The sequence below is a fragment of the Gossypium hirsutum genome, chromosome A11 (assembly GCF_007990345.1).
Source record: "Gossypium hirsutum isolate 1008001.06 chromosome A11, Gossypium_hirsutum_v2.1, whole genome shotgun sequence".
Classification (NCBI taxonomy): domain Eukaryota; kingdom Viridiplantae; phylum Streptophyta; class Magnoliopsida; order Malvales; family Malvaceae; genus Gossypium; species Gossypium hirsutum.
The window spans coordinates 111,979,147-112,001,527 of NC_053434.1; the positions used below are offsets into that span (position 1 = coordinate 111,979,147).

Below are 22,381 nucleotides of genomic sequence, written 5' to 3' on the forward strand. Positions count from 1 at the left end.
TGGAGGGAGGGCGACCATTCTGTTAAGTCTTTTTAGGGTTTGATATAATTTATATAAATATTCTCTTTGTTGGAGAGTCTGCAAATCTGTAGACTCAGTAAGATCGTGTATAAAAAGGCCCTGTATGTCATTTTGGCTTGGAACTTCTTGGTTGCTTCAAAATTTTATAAACAATTTTATTATAAATTCTGATTATATTTGTTTTTTAACATAATATCTATAATTACTCGGAATCTCTCCTTAACTTATTAATAGGAGGATAATTCATTTTAGTATACTTTAACTCATGTCCTCTTACATTGAGAACCATGTCATGCCAATTGAATTAAGACTCAATCGGCAACTTTAGGATAAATTTTAAAAAAAAATTATATGAACTAAGACTAGCTACAATTTTTCATATAGGAGAACAATAATTGATTAGAATAAATTTACAATGACTTTAACCTATTTCTCATGAAAATATAGTAATATTTAAATTATGTTATTTTTATTTTTATTATGCATACTTATATGCACACATATAAATGTATAATTTTTTAAAAAGAAAAGTTGATTAGACAGTTTACATTAAAATCGAGACTTTTCGTAATAAAAAACAATACAATAACACGAATTTTTAAAATCCTGGTTAACATAATAATCAAGTGGATAACATTATGTGTATGATGATTATCATGAGATGTCATCCCATGGTATCTCACATTCATATACATAATACATATAATAATATAAGAAAGCTTGTGGATCGTAAAGAGCTACGTGTCTAAGTTAGAGAGCTAGCATCGAGTTCATAAGCTGGTAAATTAAAGAAATGGGTGATGAACAAGATCCACTTCTGCCAATAGCCAACGTGGGTCGGATTATGAAACGAATCCTGCCACCAACTGGCAAGGTTTCGAAAGAGGCTAAGGAAACAATGCAAGAATGTGTGACGGAGTTCATAAGCTTCGTAACAAGCGATGCATCCGACAAGTGTCGCAAAGAGAGTCGCAAGACGATATATGGAGATGACATCTGCCGGGCATTGGGTGCTGTAGGGCTTGACAACTACGCTGAGGCTATCGTAAGGCATTTACATAAATATAGGGTAGCAGCACTTAACCAACACAAAGCAACAACCAGCAGCTTTGAAGACAAAATGAAGAATCGGATCGAAGTGGCGAGCCATCTAATCAAGAGGATGAAACTACAACTCAACAAGTCGTGATGAACATTTTTATATAGTATTACGTTGATATATGGTAAATTTAGCTTTGCTCTTTGCTTGCATGAACTGAGTAGTCGCTATATATGTACGAGTGTGTTCGGTATTGGTTTATGTTGAAGTTTTATATCTAATTCTGTTAAGTTGGCTGGTTCACAGAGTAAAAGTGCCTGAACAGGACCGTGCACAAATTATACCCCAAGACATGGGGTCAAGTTTAACTATGTACAAAATTCTTTTATTTGCTACGGTTTCACTTATTCAAGCATTTTGACGGGTCCATATTCTATGAACTTTTTAAGATTTTTGACAATTTAAAAGACAAAACCTTGATAAAAGACAATACTTGGTGTAATGAGGTACACCTCCTCAACAATATATACACTCAGGTATTCTCGCATCTTGGAATGTAATTCTTTGATTCAAGTTTACAATTTCTTTCTCCTTCTCACTCTTTTGTTCCCTTATTTTCCTTTTATATATATATATTTATATTTATTTTCCTTATGCCGTTTTAGTGGTACACATCAAATGATTGATTTATAATATGTGATGATCATGGGTAAGTACTACCTACCACTTATGTATGCCAATATAATTTTTTTTTTTTGCTCAGCTATGCCAATGTAAACGATCATCTACAGCAATTTCCGTTCAAGTTTAGGGTTTAAAGTGCCATTAGTGAAAGACTATCATACAGTTGATGATGCTCATGCAAATGACACGGCATTTACAATTGTATTCATCTATAAGGTTACTCGTATGGTTCACTGACCTATCCAAGGATCTTTAGGTGGAGAATGTATGCCTAAACATCATCCATCAATTCTTCACCAAAAAGGGCTAAAACCAAACTCAAAAGTGCATATGATATCAATATCAGTTTCTTTAGTTAATCCGGGGTTCAAAGGAAAAGTAAGAGCATGAGATAAAATTAAGTACCCCTCTCTCCTCTCTGCTAGCACTCATTGCCATTTCCTTTCCATTTTTTGAACTTTTCTAGGAAAATTTTCAGTATCTCCATAGTCCTGACTTGAAATTATAAATACCCTTTTTCTGATTCTCTGTGTTAGCCAGCAAAAGTAGTAAAAAAGTGAAAACACACCAAATACATCCAATCTGTAACAAAACACCTTTAAACAATACAAAGTACTACTACTCCTCATCTCAAAAGAAACATCACCTTTCACCGTTTTGTTTTAGGTTTCCTAAACCCTAGAAATTAAAAGGGACCACTGTAAATGTTGCTTAACATTTCACTTTACATGAGCAATCCTGAAAATGCAATTTAAACCTTCATGTATATATGCTTGTTATTTACTTTATATATGTAACACAAGACAGGGAAAAAAACTTTTAGAAAAGGAAAAAAAATCAAATAGGTTTTGATGAAACTTAATTATTATCCAAAATTATATCTAAATCTTTGCCTTAACTTTTATGCTTAATACTATCGTTATCTATATCCACAAGATTGGATAAGATAAATTTAATCACACCAAGTAAAGTAATAAACAATGCCTATGATATGTGTATAAATTAAAATAGATTTGTGATAATTTTTTCAATTAAATTGTGATATTTAACTCCTTAATTATATGATTTTGTTTCATATTTTTTTATGCATTAGGATAAATAATTGAAGAAAAGTTAGCTTAAACATTAATTTTTGTAAGTTTTGTGAATTGGACTTTCAATTTACACTATTTCCTTGTTTTGGTCATATTTTGAGTTGAAGAACTCCGATTTGTTCCCCATAATATCGCTTCGAAGGGAATCAGAAAATCTATCTTGACTTATTTCACAACTCAAACCCCAAAAAAGTCAGGAAGGTACCCAAAAATGGCCTAGAAGCTCGGGACACAGATCTACCAAAAACTTAGAAAAACTCCTCTTAGGGGTACTTTTGTCTTTTCTCTCTTATTCCAATTTTTTCCCTATAAATATATAGTTTTAGGTTTGAAATTAATTGTAGCTAGCCTCCTTCACTATTATTTTACATTTGCATTTTAGTTTTTCCATGAGTTGCTAATGTAACACCCCTTGCTCGACTCATTCGTCGGGTTCTAGCTATAAGGTGTTACATTCGTTGCTGGAGCAACTTCATTTAAATGAACATATTTTCCATCAATACAACAAATTAAATTCATTAACATGAATCTTATACTATTATGTTATAACATTATTCTGAGTCGGGGTTTATACGAGCTTACCCGAGATCATTGGAGGACTAAAATACAATACTTCAAAATATTTTAGGTTGGTGTCGCGACATCAATGGTACAATGTCATGACCTCCAAGATAGTAGGCAAGTTTCACCATTTGAGGACTAAATTATAAAGTTTCCAAACTACACTGATTAGGTGTCGCGACCTTGGGGTTCAATGTCGCGACTATTAGGCCAGTGTTGCGACATCCATGGGGTGGTGTCGCGACCTCACAAACAACTTTACAAACAGTATACTATGGGTTCATCCTTTCTTTTAACCAGTGTCGCAAGGATTCAATGTCGCAACATTGAAGGCTGGTATCGTGACATCCATAGAGTTGTGTCGTAACCTTACCAACAGTCAATTACAAGTTCAGTCCCCTATTTGGTTTCACTCTATTGATCACATTTATAAATTCATATGTTCTTTCCAAAAGCAACAAAACATTGATTGTAACACCGTTAATCCGAATTTATCTCCGGAACATGGTTACAAAGCATTATCGGAGTTTACAAATCAAATAGATAGAAAATGCAAACATTTCATATCATATAGCATTCATATAAAAACCAATCAAAATCATACATATTGTCCATTATACAAGCCCTCAAGGCCCAAATTACGCATCAGAAACAAATTGGGACTAAATTGGAAACTCAAAAAAATTTTCAGAAATATTTAAATTTTTCAACACTGCAAGGGTCGCACGGTCATGTGGTCAGGCCGTGTGACTCACATGACCAAGAGACTTGCCTGTGGCTTAGGCCGTACGGGCATTCAAAATAGGGATGCACGGCCGTGTTTCAGCCCGTGTTTGTGCCCGTGTGAGTGTACTGACTTGGGTCATACGGCCAAGTCACACACTCGTGTGCCAGACCATGTGAGCATTCTGTTTTGTGCAAATTTAAGATACAGGGGACACACGGTTGAGACACACGCTCGTGTCTCTACTCGCATGGATGAAAATAGGCCATTTTACAAGCTATATTTCTCACCCAATTTTTGTGTCAACTTACATTCAACATTAGTCATAATTAGGCATCCAAAATAAGCCAAAATAAGTGGCTAATCCCAACAAATTACATATAGGCCAACATTAAACAAAATACCTATACATGCCATTATAACCAAAATTAAAACATTTGAAAGTACCGGTAGAATCGATGGATAGTGTAATATAACTCCGACAAGCTTCCAACCCAATTGAGCTTCCGATAATCTGAAAAGTAAAGAAAAACAAAAACGTAAGCAATGAATGCTTAGTAAGCTCATATAAACTTTAATCATATCAATCCATTTCATTATGAAATTTAAACTTATCAAGAATAAACATTTATTGATGCCACACGATTCAAGAAACCATATTCAACAACTCACAAAATGAGTAAATCCATAACATCTCTTATACATATTATCCCAAGTATAGTAGAGTTTTAAACAACTTTATAATCTTCCAAATTTCTTTATTCACAATTGTATTTCTTTACTTGTCACACCCATTCCATATGCATAACATACAAGTCATAAGCATATCATACCACCACAGCCACAAGCTAGTGCATGCAAACATAGCCCTTTTCAAATTAATCACATAATAAGTCATTTCATAAGAAATTGTATAACTTAAAACTTTCCACTCTTTCATAAGCACAAGTATATTTTCATTTGTGCACTTATCATTTCAATACATCTATAATTAAACATTTTACCATTCAACCAAAAGCTTGGCACTTGCCTAAGCATCAAACAACAACACTTGTTAGCGTACTTGAACATTTTTCATATAATTTCAACATCAAATCTTATTATCTCAATATGTCACACTTGAGTTTATTACTCGTCTCAACTTACATAATTTCCATGTATCAACATATCAAGATATTGATATATATATCACAATACATATCATTCTCTTACTATTTCTTCATATACATATATTATCCAAGACAACTCCCGATATTTTACCATTTCAAGAACGACACGAATTTGAGCACATCATTAACAGAAGCTCGAAAGCTGAACAGAAACTCGTATGAGTTAAACAGAAGCTCATGAGAGCTAAACAGAAAGTAAAACACGAGAGTTCGCAACAAATGCTGAACCCTGGTTTACTTGGGTAATTTTCCATTATCTTCCTCCAATATCGTCAATGTAACACCCCAAACCCAGCTTGGACGTTATGGCCGAATCTGGCAATGTCACATGGGTGTGTTTTTGAAAACACATAGGCCTTAAAAACATCCCAATTATTATCTTTTACTTAGTTTAGGAAAACATGTTTTAATTGATTTGATTTAAAACATTTCTTTTTCGCGGAAGCTTTTGAAACCCAATTAATTCTTGGAAGCCATTTCATTTACAAAAACCTTAGCTTTTAGGAAAACCGAGTTTAGACTAAAATCTAATAAATAGTTTAAAAATTCAAAATAAAGTCCAAATTACATCAAAACAACCCAAAAATTTATTAAGAATTAAATATCGAAGTTGGGTTTAAAATTGTCTAAACATGTGTGGCCACCATCAAGTCCTCCGCTGCACCGAACCGTTAAGCCTAGGGGTTACCTGTACAAATTAAATAGAAAGGGTGAGTTTTCACAAACTCAGTGTGTAATCCCCACAGAAAACATGCATACCTCAGAACATAGTCGTAATCAAACTGGGTCGGAGCCCTTTACGAAATACAGTGTGACCTTAGCCCCACTCAGATGAAGAATCAGAATTATACTAGGGCCTTAGCCCATTTAGATACAAAATCCGAACAAAACAGATTAAACAGAGTCCTACCCACCAGCCTCTACACACTAACTCCGTCCAACCCTACACACTATGTGGGGATAAAATTGATCCACCCATCCCTACACACCATACTGTACCGAGTGTGGCATATAATCAGATAATTGCAGCTGTGCTGCCAGATATCAGGCTAGGAGCCTTTCAGAATACTTCTTCCATATATAATAACCCAACCCAGATGCAGTGCAACATACAACACATGACGTGCAAATATTCAATTAACAGATCATACATACGAATCAGTCTACATGCTAAGAGTAACATGCTAGAGCACACTTATCACATAGTCAGATCACGTAATCAGGGGTCAAGTAACTCTTACCAACCCTACGGTAGGTCCCAGTCGACTTAGGCGACCCAAGCAACCTTTCAGAGTATTTCAAAAAATTGGGCTTACACGCCTATGTGGCCTGCTCGTGTGGGCCCACACGACCCAAATTGGCCTTGGCCGTATGGATCACACGGCCTGGCCTAGAATTCCACACGCTCGTGTGGTTTACCCATATGGGCCCACACGTCCGTGTAGCCTACACGGCCCAATTGGTCGAGCCCATGTCTCGCACAAGGCCTAGCCAGTCCTCACACGGTCGTGTCATGCGCCTATGTCACGCTCGCACGACCTAGTTCATCGATCACACGCCCATGTGCTACCACATGGCCTACCATATGGGCGACCATACACCCGTGTGGCGTCGACAATTTCATTTTTTGACTTTTTACGATTCACATTTTCTGTGTTTTCGGATACACACCTGGTTCCAATTGAAGCTTAAACGATCCCTGAGCGCTCCAGAACCTATAATCGACATTACCAGCACCCAAATTCAGAAACACAACGAAAACTAAACCGGGAATATTTTCCCCCAACGAAACCTTAGAACATTAAAAAGTGAACTCGGTTACTTACCGACAACGAACTGACTCTCTAACGTTCAAATCTCCGTAGAAGCATTGATCATTCATTGATCTTCACCTAATCTGCAAGAACCAAAAGCAGCCCCTTATCAGAAAACCAACTATGGAACGATAAAATAGAAACAAAATAGAACTTACCGAACAATTGAATCCAATAGTTGAATAAGAGTGCATCAAAACAGATACTGGAATAGCAGAGGAAGGAAAAAGGGAAAAAATTTTCGGCAGGCAGGGGAAATCAGACATCAGAAAACTTTTGGGAGAGAAATGAAATTTGAAAAACAAAAGTATATCTGAAAATCCCAATATCTCAACTCCCCTTATTTTTCTCCAGCAACTACCCACTTCTCAGAATTCCTATTTGACTGAAACTCTCTCGGTTAAACAAGAAAAAAATAAACTCCCACACTTGTGCAGGGATTTAAACTCCAAACCCCCAACACACCAACTTACATCAATCACTAGACCAGCAGGCCCATTCTGATATGGTTTTACAAATACTTAAATATAAGCCTATTTAAAATGGTTAGGGCTTTATTCAGAAAAACACCAAAATTTGCCCAAGCTAAAGCTTGAACTTGGGACCTCACACACACACCCAGAACACTTAACCACTAAAGCAAACATATATTTGTATCATAAATTCACAGAAACAAAAATATAACTTTTGGGGCGTTATAGTCAATTCGCCAAATCACGAATGTTTTCAAATCCCGTGTTTAATCCAAACTGAGTATTGAATTCGATAATATTTTTCCAACAATAATTCAATTCCAACAATAGAACATATATATATTACCAATCACTAATTAACATTCACTTTAATCAAAATTATACAGAATACAGTTCATAAAAACTTACCTGGTTAAATTATAGAAATACCAATATTCAGTGGCATTTTAAAAAAAATTCATTTTCCTCGATTTTCCACTCGACCTTGATATGAAGAAAATGTACAAAACCAGCTCAAGGAGATCTCCCCATGTCTATTTGAACCAAAAAATGGGAGAAGAATTGCCTAGAAATCTCTTAGAAATTCAATTTGCACTTTTAATTTCATAATAGTTACCATTTTGCCATTAAATGACCTTTATTATTATTATTTTTTGTTATACCTCCTCATCCTATTCATTTAGGTTTATTTACTATTTAAGTCCTCCCTCATTTATTAATCAAGCCATTTAATCACTTAAATATTTTAATTAGCAAGTTTTGCAACTTTTTTCAATTTAGTTCTTTTTAATTAATTAGCTATCGAAACGTTAAAAATTTTCAATAAAACTTTAATACCATCTTAACGACACTTCGTAAATATTTATAAAAGTATCTATGGCTCGATTTATAAAAACGAGGTCCCGATACCTCACTTTCTAAAACCACTTGACCTAATAAATCATTATAGTTACTAATTCAAAAACTTTTTTTTAAACCATATTTGACTCGTAAATATTAAATAATAATATTTACAAATTGACTTGCCAGATTTGGTAGACTCGAACCACTATTTTTGACACCACTAAAAATCGAGCTGTTACATTGATTCATGCCTACTTATATCAAATATAACATATAACCATTTGAAGTCAATCATTCAATATGACACTAACCATATGATTACATCTAGGCATACTCTAACCATTTTCCAATCTTAATATAGCAAGTTACAACATTTCAAGCTCAAGCACATAATACTTATGCATCATAGAAACCAAGAATTCAAATGGCATCACACATGATCAAAACCAACCACAACTAGGCTATATCCCAAGTTTATCATACAACCAAACCTTAGCCATAAATACAACCTTGGCATTCACCTATAAGGATGACCATTACACAATCATGACCCTATACACATGTCACGATATTAGGACTCAAAATGAACATAATTCTACCGTCTTGTGACATCCCAAACCCGACCGGGACGATCCAACCCGAATTTTGAATGTCACATTAGCCACTGAAGTGACTTTCCATTTAAAACTTTACAAACTACACCAACCAACCATACGCACCACACATTTGTAGAATATTGTTGGAAAAATATGATTTTTAGAATCTTTGAGGCATATTTTCGATTGGTAAATGAGGAGTTTTGAACCATAAAATTATGATTTTGTGTTCTACCCCATAAGACCTTTACAACCGGATATCATATGCTCAAAATGGTTGAGTGATGAATGAGAAATTGATGCTGAAAATAAGCTACTTGTAAATTATGTTGAGGAAAATGAAAAGTATTAGTCCTACATTGATTGGGAATCAAGTGTGGAACTTGTATATATATGTAAACCAACTTAATGGTTATTGAATGACTAAACTAATGCTCTCCCTCGCGTGTAGGGGGTGCGAATCCAAATCATTGAGGTTGGAGGCGCACAACGTGAGTGACGCGAAATGTCCAGACCAGTCAGGCCCTTTTAGACTTGCGGATATTTTAGCCCAATACGTATTTTATTTTCTCAGCAAATATTTAAAAGGACAAATATCTCGATTTGATTTTATTCCAATCAAACTGATTTTCAAATTGATTTGATTTTATTCAAATTGATTTAAAGGCTCCTTCAATGCATATTTGTATCTTTATTCATGAAAATTTCCAAAATTCCTCCATATTGAATGCTTATAAAAGCCTAAAGAATACCATGGAATTCTTTAGAGACCAACAATGAATTTATTTTACTCTAAAAAATTCTTTTCTTTTTCTCTCTAAATTTTCAAACGTTTCGGTAATATTTATTTAATTTGTTTTTGTTTAGATATGATTTTTTTACATAAATATAAAAATTTGTTTATATTATTTGTTCAGATCTTGTATTTAATATAAATATTTATATTTATATTTATTTGCTAACGTGTTTTGTCCTACGAATATTTCATATAAGAAATTAGACCTAAGTGCATGCTTTTCTAAATTAAGTATTTCATTCACACAATTAGAAGGTAAAGGCATACCTTAATACTCGGTGGTCTCCCTTAGCTACAAAAAATTATTAGTTCATTTAATTATCATCACATTAAACAAGCAATAAAACCATTCAAATAAGCAATCAAACAAGCAATTATAACATTAAAAAATCCCAAAAAAAAATAGTCCGTAATGTCCGTTTACAACCCGTTGAAATTTTTATTTGAAAAGTTTAAGTCTAATTCTAGTACTAAACCCTTAGAACGACCCAGATTGCTTTCACTACGAAGCTTAAAAGCTCAACACACATACTCAAAGAAAATGTCTTGCGATGGATCATCGATTTGCCACCCTCATCACTAACTCGAGAACTATTCATCTGTAAGGTAAAGTAAGGGGCTGAGCTTGGGAAAGCTCAGTGTGAACACATGCATACAACAGAAGCTCAGTGTGAACACATGCATACAACACAAGTAAACAAACTAGACATGTTAGGATTTAAACATACCTTAACGATACACATATAACACAATTTTCATACTCAACATAGTGATATATTGGCGATTCGTGAATATGAAGCATAGTTAAATTATATGCTCATTAGATAAACAGGTCTCTAAAATACACCACATGACTCATAAAGTCGTACACTATCTCCATGTAAGTGTAGCACGCATGCTCACACTCTTCGAACACATCACGCTATCTATAGTAAATGGAGCTATGCTCAACATTCCCTTATCTCTTTAACGCTATCTCCGGGCCACAATGCCCAACACATAATAAAAAGGGTGAGTACTCACAATCGTATGACATACCAATGATATCCAACAGTTTCAAGTGTTCACATTGCCAATTTATCTATTTAACCACATTTTATTTCACAATATAACTGACTTGCATTACTGTTGAGCTCACACTTAACATTTCATAATAATATAATTTTGCCACTAATCAAAACTTGCAATATCATAAATCTCATAATTTACTTACGAGTTTCTGCATACATAAATGCGCATTATCAATAAAATTTGCATGTTATAATAGTCCACGTTATATTATTTATTCTTATATTCGTTTGTAACTATTACAAAATCATATACGAATATACATACATATTTATTTAGTGACCTTTGTCACTTCAAATTTTAAGCATACATTAAAAGACTTATAAATTTATATATTATATTAAAACCATACCCATAATTATATATAATTATATATTGTATACAATAGAACCATGCATATATAATATATTATATATAATACCAAAATCCATTAATATATATTATATAAAATAAAGCCATGCATATATATAATATATGTATAACCACCCACGTATATATATATGTATATTACAACCCCACTCACATATATATTATTTATATAGCACCAAAGCACACGCATATATATATTACCAGCTCCCCCATTTATATATTATATATATACCACCCGCTAATATATACTATATACAAAATAAATTCCATTTTATTACCCTAAACCCAGCCTAGAAGTTTAAGTCGAATTTGGATGAGTTTTAACTTTGAAAACCAGAAATTCATTTTAATCGATTTAGATAGTTTCATTTTAGACTTGGCAGATCCAAAGGATTAAATTGTAATTAACTCGGTGCAAAATAATCCGAGCTCCCGCACGCTGTCCGATCCTAAGTCAGATGTCTTCCTGACAGATAAAAGTAAGACAAAGGGTGTGTAACGCCCTAAAATTCTTATTTTTTTCTGTTAAAATGTGACACACAAGTGTGTATTTGCTTTAGTGGTCAAGTGTTTTGGGTGTGTATGAGAGGTCCCAAGTTCAAGCCATGCCTTTGGTAAATTTTGGTATTTTTCTAACTGAAGTCTTACATTTGTTTAGCGGGCTTATATTTAATAACTTGTAATTTCACATTAGAATAGGCTTGCTGGTCTGGTGGTTAAGTAGAGTGTGGGTTTCCTAGAGGTCTTGTGTTTGAGCCTTTGTGCAAGCGTGATTGTAATTTTTTTTGCTCTGCTGGCTTGTAGAGTTTCGGTTGAACGAAAATTCTGAGTAATGGGTTTAGTGGAGAGATTTGAGGGATATGCAGGGTTGTGAGTTATCCTCCTTTTTCTTTCTATTCGGCTTTTTCAAAAAATTTCTCTCTTTTTTATGTCTTATTTCCTTTATTCTGCCAATTTTTCTTTTGGAATTTCCCTTTTTTTTCTTTTCTTTTTGTTTCCCTAATTCATATTTTCGTTTAGTAAAGTGATTTACTCGGGTGCAGGATCCGTAAGTCTTCTGTTTCTGTTCGTAGTAGTTGTTGAATTATAATCGATTAAGAATCTAACTTCTATTACAATTGATGGTGTAGACGAAGATTGTGAGCAGTGAAACTCGCTGCTTTGGTTTAGTAAGTGTTAACGAAGGTTCTTCGTTGGTAGTAAGTCAGGATTCTGTTAGTTCATTTTGTCAGAATTCGTTAATCAATAGTTAAATCGGTGTTGGTTAATCTGGTTTTTAGGTTTCAAGAGGCTTAGGAGTGGGTTTACAACAAATTGATACCAGGTGTGTGCTCGAAAATGCAGAAAAAGGGATTTGGCAAAAGCCAAAATTGCAAACTGTATACGCCACACAGGCGTGTGGTCACCCGTGTGGTAGGCTGTGTGTGAATGACATAACTGTGTGGTTGACGAAGGCTAGATCGTACGCTAAACATGACCGTGTGATAGCTAGGTAGGCCGTGTGCGATACACGGGCTTGACCGAATTAGGCTGTGTGGGCCATACGGGTGTGTGGGTCTACACGAGTAGTCCACACGGGTGTGTGGAAATTTGGGCCAGGCAGTGTGATCCATACGGGCCAAGGCCAACATGGGCATATGGGCCTATTTAGCTATAATATTTTCTAGGTTTGCATGGGCCTCCCAAGTCGACTGTGATCCTATTGTAAGATCGGTAAGCGCTACTTAGACCATAAATCGTGTGACCTGAATATATAATGTATGTATTGAGCATGTTAAAATTTATGCATGTTTACTGATTCGTATGTATGACTGAAAACTGAATTCTAGCATGTAAGCATGTATTTCTGTATATTTGCATTGAGCATGTTTAGTTGCATCTGCATTAGGGTGGGATGATTGATTATTGGAGGAAGTGTACTGAAAGGCTTTCATGCCTATTATCTGACAGCTCAGCTGCAATATTACTGATATGTGTCGCATTCGGTATGATTTGATGTGTAGGGCTAGGTGGGTGTTTTAAACCCCACATGGTGTGTAGGAATGGTCAGAAGTGGTGTGTAGAGGCTGGTGGGTAGGATACTGATTTCTGCTACTGTATGCATACTGTATCTGAGATGGGCTAAGGCCATAATTTACACCTAAAACTATATCTGAATGGGCTAAGGCCCAAACTGTATCTGAATCTGTAATGGGCTTATGCCCTAAACTGCAATTGATTGATAAATGTTGTTTGACTGTATGCATGTCTTCTGTGGGGATTACACACTGAGTTTACGTAAACTCACCCCTTTCTGGTTTATCTGTACAGGTAATCCCTAAACTTAGACGGATCAGTGCAGCGGAGGACTCAACGGTGACCACATTTCTATTGAACTGCTTTAATTTCATTTATGGTTTTTATTTCTTATTTTTATGTAAGTTGGGACAATTGGACTATTTGCCTTAATTTGGATTTTAACTATTTTCATGGTCTTTTAAACTGTAAAACTCAATGAAAACTCGGTTTAATTAAAAACAATGTTTTTTCCTATATGCGAACGGTTTTCTTTAAATATCACGATTTTAAAAGCTTCCGCTGCAGAACATGTTTTTAAATGAATCAAATTAACAGGAAAATAATTTTAAAATTGACGAAAGATAAATAGAGGCTAATAAACAGAAACGATTTTAACTTGATAAAATTCGATTTCAAATCTCATTTCATGTGACATTGCCAGATTCGGCCCTAACGTCTAGGCCGAGTTTGGGGTGTTACAGAGTGAGTCACCAAGCACCGTGTATAACCAAACTCAAATACAAATAAACAGAATGTAATATATAAATCATAGTAACACAAGCATTAGATAATAGTTACATAACCAGTACGGAACAAAGCTAAACAGAATAGAGCAGAACATTGCAATTCAAATAGAACAGAACTAAATATAGTAGAACAAAATAGGATGGTACAAAGCAGAGCAAATACTGAACAGAACAGAATAGAACAGAGCAGAGCAGAACATAACAAAGTATGTATGTTTATGCAGATGCAATATTTTCCAGGAAAACATAATGCGGATTTTTAGAAATTTCTTACCCAACTCCGCTACACAACAAATAGAGTTCCCCAGAACTCGTCCATCCAAATCACACCAACAGAAAAACGTCGACAATACCACTAGAACCGCAAATAAACTGCCAGAACAAATATATGGTCAAGCCACTATAGTACAGTCAAATGGTCAGAACAGAAGTGTGGATAAACCATCAGATAATGCAGATCATTAAACTGCTAGAAACTTCCTCCTATTACTTCAACCCAAGTCCCATGCAATGTGTCATGGCATGCTTATGTAGAATCAAAGTAATAAGCATGTAAATCATGCTATCTCTCAATAACAGAATCAGTAAATATGAGAGTCCATGTTTTGTAAAACAGACTTATCAAATCTCAACAGATCATATCAGATTTTCCATGAAGTCACTTGCAAGGTTATAAATCAGAATTAGTAACAATCAGTCTAACATGTTCAGATATCGTATATTCTTCATCAATAGAGCAACGCAGAGGCTTACCAACAAACTTAACATAATACAAATCGTACACGATAATTCACATACATAAACAATAGCACATTACGTTATAACGGATCCTACTCACTTAGGTTCAAACATAACAGATATATGTACAGATCACAAGTTGTTCATCATCAGTCTAACACATTTAGATATCGTATATATCATTCATAGATCAGTCTTAAAATATTAGATAGTCCTCTTACGATCAAATTTAAATCATAAATACATTGTGAAGGTCAGTGCTCGTGTTGGGAAACACTTATAGGATAAATAAAATAAAATTTGGATCTTATTCATATGCTATAGAGCCCGGACACACACCCATGTCCTTACCCGTATGGCTCACACGGCCTGGGCACACGCCTATATCATCTGCTCATTTGGTTCTAAACCATAAACAGTGAGTTACACGACCTGGCACACGCCCATGTCCTTACCAGTGTGGCTCACACGGCCTGGGCACACACCTATGTCCCTGGCCGTGTGTTTCTAAAGAGTAGACAGTGAGTTACACAGCCTGGACACACACACATGTCCTTGTTCGTGTAGCTTAAATGGCCAAGACATATGTCGATGTCCTTGCTCGTGTGGCTCACACGGCCTGGGCACACGCCGATGTCATTGCCCGTGTGGCTTACACAGTTTGGGCACATACCCATGTCCTTGGTCGTGTGGCGTCGATAGTCCTATTGTTCAACATTGAAAATACAAAAAAAGAGGGGTTTTAGCACCCATCTGATATAGACTCGATGTAGGAGCAACAAGGATGAATTCCCATCCCTAAACGACAAGAAATTTCCCAAGAAAATGATTAATTCAAAGTCAAATTGCTAAAAACTAACATTCCAAAATGGCAGTTATGTTGAAGAATTTTTGACACCAGAACTTTAAATCGAACTTACCGGTCAGCGAATTAACTAGAAAGAGAAGTCAGACCTCATACAAAATCAGTGTAGCGTAACAAAATAAAAAAAAAGGTCACCTGAAAATAAGGAACCAAAATGCAGAAATTGAAGAACGTAAACAAAATTGTAGAAATTCTCATAGAAAAAGAAAGAACAAAAAGAAAATACTAGTGCCAGAGGTTTTTGAAAGGTTTTAGATAACCAACTGAAACTAATTACATTTTAACAAAATTCAAAAATAAAACATTCCCTATTATTTCCACCGAGATTCGAACACAAAACCAATGATTATATAGAAGCTTAACCATTGAACCACTAGGCTCATTATTGACGTCAATTAACTGAATTCAACTTATAAGCCAAATGTTCAAGGGTACGGGTTTAAACAAAATGACAAAATTTCCAAAAACGAGATTCAAACCCAAAACCTCACACACATACCCTGAACACTTAACCACTGAACCAAATCAATTTACTTGTTAAGAATTTCCAAAGTCTAAACTCAAATCGAGGGATGATCTCTTTTGATTTCAAAACGCGATTTCTTCTAGGCCAGTTTTTGGGATGTTACACCCATGTATATATATTATAACTTCATGCATTTTGACCATTAAAATCACATAGCATATATTCTCAACAATTCAACCAAAAATTCAAGGATTTGCACAAGGAAGAAGTCAAGGTTCACATACCATAAGTGAGGGTTCGCAAGCCTCACTTCGAATCTTTAGATCTCATAATTCATGCTAAAATATAGCATACAAATGCACTCACCTATAGCTCACTATGGCTCATCGAACTAGACAACTTTATGTTTGCCTTTATCCCGATTTGTTGAGGCTCTACTAACGTTTTTAGCTTCGCACAAAAATATGCATATTACTAAGCATTCAAAAACAATCTAGCTTGTCTCTTTGTGTTCATACAACAACTCTCCACTCACACTTACTTATTCGACTTATTTCATACAATCTATTTTGCTTAATTTCTTCTTTTTAACTTAATTAAATCATTAATTTCTACCTCCTAACCTCCTAACTTGTGCCTAATTTTAGATCTAGATATCTAACTTTGCTCAATTTCTTTAATTATTTTTCTCTAAAAAACATCATTCATCCTCATTCTCAAAAGAAAACCATTTAATTCATAAAATTACTTAAAGATTTTGATAAATTGAATTTGTAAACCTCTTAATCTCGTCAAAATATACTACAAATTATTTTAAAAATATCTCTTAGCTCTTTATTATGAGATTCACCATTTTTATGCAAAAAATATCTTTAAAACTATGAATATTTAATTTTCTTGCTTAGATCTATGAAAATTCAAATTTAAAACACCTAATAAAAATTAAATACATAAGAAAATAATAGATTTACCTTTAATTCGAAAACTTCCACAAATTTGTACCAATTGAGCAAAAACGAGCTAAGTTTAGATGAAAAACTGGAGAAAAAAGAATGATTTTCTTGGAAAATTGGAAGAATAGAAAGTGTTTGGATGCCAAGAAAATATAATAGATGCAGAAATTTTTGAGAGAAAACTTTCAATCTTAAATCTAACAAATTTTTAAAATGAAAAAAAAAGGATAGATGGAAACAAAATAAAATAGACAGACGATTGGTGTGGGTTTTTATACCCAACCATATTTAAAAAATGGGTTATTTTCCCTATAAGCCCTCCCCTATTCTCCCTTATTTTAATAGCTTCCCTCTTAACCACTAGTTTTTAATTTACACATTTAACCTCTACTTTAACCACTATTTCCAAATTAGTCGCTATTATTATCGTTTTTTTTACTAATGCCTGAATTATTAATACCATAATTATTTAATTTAATTATTATTTTTACTATTATTAACTAATTTTATTTTATCCTATTTTAATTCCTATGACTGAAAATCTGATTTTTCTCTCAAACCTATAATCTAATGTCCAATTCTACTAACCCGGTTTTCGGGATGTGACATATCTCGATGATAGTGTGTGATCTACACTAATCTGGTTCGATGACTTCCGTAAGTTGGAGATTTACAAGTAGGAGAAACAATGATAATAAGCATTAAAATGCTTAGTAAGTTCAAATGGAAACCACACTACCTACCTTGGGCACACAAGAGCATGCTAACTACCATAGTTTTGGCAACAACAAGGTTGGTAAATGAACATAGGTATTCAAATGCATCAAACATTATAAGCACAACTCAAAGCATCATAAATTTTTACCAAATTCACACATATATATCTCAATTGGGTTGAGGAAAATATTTAATTAGAAAATTAATTTAGATAATTTGATTAATTAATTAATATTTATTTTGGTAATAAAAAATAAATATTAGATTGGACTAAATTATAAAGTGTAAGGTCAAAAGTTTAGGAAATACATATAATTGGACGCAATACATGAGATGTCCAATCCCCTTCATATGATAAGTGAGGGGAGGCAACCCTAGTAATATCTACTAAAGTGTGCTACCCAATACTCTCCTAGTTAGGCTAGGGGAGTATTTTCTATTAAATAAATATTATTTGTGCTTTCCTTATTCAACTAGGATTCCTTTATCTCTCCTTATAAATATATGACACTGGTTGACCTAAAAACATAATTTTTTTTTCTAAGAATAAATTCTATTTTCTAGGAATTGCAACTTCTACCATTTTCTATTTGAGAGAATTACTTTCCTACTGAAACTAATCAAATCGTTTCTTGTTTTGTGTTTGTCTTGTGTTGCTCGAGCCCACACTCGATACAATTTAGGGTACGAGGATAGCGGAGAAGGACGTTCGGTTGAAAGTTGGGAATGATACAATTCCATCTCATACAAAGCACGAGTATTTGTTTGTAAAAAGGTTTATTGCTATAAATATCACAAATCGACTTGATTTTTAAAATTTTAAATTTTCGCTGTGACTGAAAATTGTTTTTCTAAACTAAAATTTTCTAACAAGAACTTGCTCCAAAGGTCTCTTAAGTTCTCCTTATTATTCTTGTATTTCACCTATTACTTGCTCAATTGTCATAGAGTCTCAATCTTTTGACTCGATGACACAATCAACATAATCAAACTTTGGTATCCAAGAATAAAGAATCTTTTTAATCACACAAACATCTTCTAATTTTTTACCATCTCTTTTCATTGGCTATATAGTAGCCAACACCTTTATTACTTGTCTTTGCCAAAACATCCTTCTCATTTTGCAATAATGATGCCTTATTTGAGGAGAATTATAACCATTTTGTACAATCTCCCTAACATCTTGTGAGTCAAGTAGAGCCTTCATTCAAACTTACCAATTTTCATAATTTTCTTTTACGAGACAAGGAAACTAGAATGGAAACATTCCATTGTTTATCATTCTCATTATAGAAGCAAACTCTAATACTACTTTGTTGGCAGGACGAGAAAGAAAATTTAGAAAATAGGTGTTGATAAAACTCACTCTACTATTGTGAATTTCTTTCTTTGTTTTGCTTGCATTTAACTACGGCCTTCATCATCTATTTAATTTACTCAACCTTAATCCAAAGCTCTTATGAAAACTTATCCAAAATTTTATCTAAATATACTTGATTAGTTATTTTCTTATCCAAGTAATCTCCCTGATCCTTAACACTATCTTTATCTATATCCACAAGATTAGATAAGATAAACCTCATCATACCAACTGATAACTTATTAACATATATAAGTACAAAATTTTCAAATTACATTATCCAATACAAACATTTTAGGCTTAAGTGCAAAAAGAGTAAAAGAAACTTCAACACAAAATTGTTTCCCATTCAAAATGACGAAAATTTATTAAACCTCAAGCTTGTACCAAATACTTAATTTTGTGTCATGCTTTTTGTATATAATGAAAATACTAAAATAAAAAAAATATAGTACAAATAGAGAAAGTTTGAAATCAATTATATAAAATCGAATTGATGATCATTTTAACTCCAGGGTGATTTCAACTTTAATGTTGGAATTGATCCCGGATTGTAGATTTTCTTCTAATAATTGATCTATTGGTTAAAGCAATCAAAGAACAGCTTCAAACCACCAATTTTTCCTTACGTGCAAATCTAGTGCAAGAATAGCTCGACAATAGATCCTTACGAATCAAACAGTCATAAAAAGACACTTCTAGAATTTAATCCATTAACAGCTTTACGAACTAGAAAAATCTAACTCTAACTAATAGGCTCAATTGTGCGGTTGTTTAAATTAGATTATCCACCCACTTTAACATAACTCAACTAACCGTCTCACTTGGACTATATTAATTAGTTCTAGTGATTAGAAAACAATGACAATTATGAATCAAAGTAGCCTAATCAAAATGTGTATTACCTTAAGAATCGAATAAGGTATCTCACTTGAATCGACACAAAAAATAATACTAAGAGAAAATTTTCACCCATATTATAAACCGAAGGATGAATAAATACCAAGATAGAAAATTGAAACACCGACTCGAATATCACAATCCCACAATCGAACTTGATTTAGCCTGAAGCTAGATCAAAGAATTTAGTTATTCAAATTTAAATTAGGTTTTTTTTTTGAATAAATCAAGAGTCCTCTCTTAGGTTTTTCGAAGAAATAGGGAATACTGTGGTCGAGAAGAAGACAAGCGGTGACTTCGAATTGATAGGTGATAGGAGCGAACTGGATCTTCTTGAAGAAAAATTAATCTAGCTAATAGTGAAAAGCTCTTTAGTAACTCCATAACGAATTCGATGCTGATATGTTCGGTTTGGACAAAGAAAACGTATAATCCAGATAGCTTGATGGCACAGTTGCGAAGTATCTGAAAAACAAGGAAGAAGTTCGAGATTTTTATTACAGGACAAAACCTGTTCACGATCTCGTTCGAAGATAAAGAAGACTTAGAACAGGTATTGGAAGGACGACCATGGCTCTTTCGAAAACAATTAATCATCTTTGATAGGCTATCGAAACCCATTGAGCGAAATAAGATCCAACTGGTATCCTCTCCGTTCTAGATAAAGGTTTGTCCGTGGCCACCTGAATATGATAAGAAGGACTTGATGCACGCGGTTGGATCCACCTTTGGAGGAGTAATCAGATCTGAGATAAAAGGGGAATTTTGTCGTATCAGAGTTAACTTAGATATTGAAAAACAACTAAGAAGGGAAGTTTTTGTTTCTCCAAGTGGAAAAGGGAAATTATGGCTACCTTTTAAATACGAGAACCTCCCAACTTTCTGTTTTGGCTGTGGAAGAATAGGCCATGGGGTCAAGGAGTGTTCGGAAATACAATGTGAAGATCCTACTAAAGCAGACGATGAGCATCCTTACTCGTTAGCGCTTAAAGCAGAATCCTCCATGGTAGGGAAAGAATGTTTAATATTTGGATCAATAAGGAAAAAATCAATGAAGCAATGTTTGTATACAGGGGAGGAGGTGGTGATAAATGATGATGCTCTCCTACCGAAAAAGTCGAACTTGCCTTCTCCAACCGAGAAGGAGTTTGTTTTGAAAAAGAGCTCTGTTAGACAGGTAGTGGAGGAAAAGTAGGAAAAATCTGAAAGTAATGAGGTGAATATTTTGCTTCAAGTTTCGGCTAGGAAAGGGGTTGAAGAGTCAAACAAAAACTGGTGCAATCCAGCAGATAATCTAAAAACAAACTCTAAAGGTGTGGGTCCTACAACAGAGATGGAAAAGGCTGAAATTAATTGGTATAGTACTATAGATACTTTTAAAACTAATTTAAAGGCTGATGGGCTCAACAATCCAGCTGAAAGTCTCCAGTTGGGCCACAAAAAAAGAAGCTAGCACCGTTTAACCTATAAGGAAAATAGTGATTCAAATATAACTGAATTTATAATTGGAAAGCGGAAATTCAATCAAGAAGAAGAGACTTTTTTTGAATTTTTCGCTCTATTGAGGGGAATTCGGAGGTTAGCATGATGCTTGATCCGATACAGTCTTATATGAAAGATGGTAAAATTTTCCAACAAATTATATCGGTGGCTGGCAAATGGCCAGCTGACCGAAATAAATGAAAATTCTATGTTAGAATGTCCGAGGACTGGGGAATCCTTGGGCAATTCAGAGGTTTCAACACATTTTGAAGCTCTGTAAACCCTAAATTATCTTCTTAATGGAGACAAAATTGGATTGTGTTCGAATGGAAAGGGTTCGAAAACAGTATAGATTTAATAATGGGCTGGATATCCTAGCTAATGGTTCGCGCGGTGGACTAAGTCTCGCATGGAATAGTAACGACTTAGTACAAGTCTATAGCTATTCAAATAATCATATTGATGTGGAGATCAATGAAGTAGATAACCCGGGGAAATAGAGATTCACTGGATTTTATGGCACTCCAATGGAACCTACTTGTCAACTAAGGAATAATCATCATATTCCATGGTGTCTATGTGGTGATTTCAACAAGATCATATATGTACACGAGAAAAGAAGAGGGGCAACAAAGGATGGAAGGCAAATGGAGGAATTTCGGAAAGCTCTAGAAGATTGTAATCTGTTTGACATGGGATACAGTGGACAAAAGTTTACTTGAGAAAAGGGTAATTTTAAGGATACAAATATAAAAGAACGACTCGATAGGGGAGTTGCAAACCAAGAATGGCTAGAGTTATTTTCTGAGTTATTTTCTGATTATTCGATACAGCATTTACCTCAT

The 22,381-nt window shown here is 34.2% G+C and overlaps 1 protein-coding gene and 2 long non-coding RNA genes across 5 annotated transcripts; 1 reads left to right on the forward strand and 2 right to left on the reverse strand.

Moving 5' to 3' along the window:
• The first annotated feature begins 785 nt into the window (after positions 1–785).
• Positions 786–1,521, forward strand: LOC107904519 (nuclear transcription factor Y subunit B-4). The gene has a single exon (XM_016830920.1). It carries the CDS (start codon positions 815–817, stop codon positions 1,208–1,210), a length of 396 nt encoding a protein of 131 aa, XP_016686409.1. The 5' UTR covers positions 786–814; the 3' UTR covers positions 1,211–1,521.
• Positions 1,522–5,540: 4,019 nt separating this feature from the next.
• Positions 5,541–17,314, reverse strand: LOC121209336 (uncharacterized). Of its 3 annotated transcripts, XR_005904453.1 has the most exons (6): positions 17,096–17,314; positions 15,714–15,793; positions 14,330–14,427; positions 7,119–7,189; positions 6,964–7,007; positions 5,541–5,980 (listed from the first exon to the last, which is right to left on the reverse strand). It is a non-coding gene; the product is annotated as an uncharacterized lncRNA (long non-coding RNA). The 3 variants fall into 3 exon arrangements; XR_005904452.1 differs by lacking the exon at positions 15,714–15,793; XR_005904454.1 differs by lacking the exons at positions 5,541–5,980; positions 6,964–7,007; positions 7,119–7,189; positions 15,714–15,793 and having other exon boundaries at positions 13,926–14,427.
• Positions 17,315–20,109: 2,795 nt separating this feature from the next.
• LOC121209337 (uncharacterized) lies at positions 20,110–21,405 on the reverse strand. The gene is made up of 2 exons (XR_005904455.1): positions 20,909–21,405; positions 20,110–20,800 (listed from the first exon to the last, which is right to left on the reverse strand). It is a non-coding gene; the product is annotated as an uncharacterized lncRNA (long non-coding RNA).
• Between the last annotated feature and the right edge of the window lie 976 nt (positions 21,406–22,381).

Bases quoted from the DNA above. Each gene is read 5' to 3' on its own strand.
- LOC107904519 (XM_016830920.1), top strand. From the start codon at position 815: ATGGGTGATGAACAAGATCCACTTCTGCCAATAGCCAACGTGGGTCGG.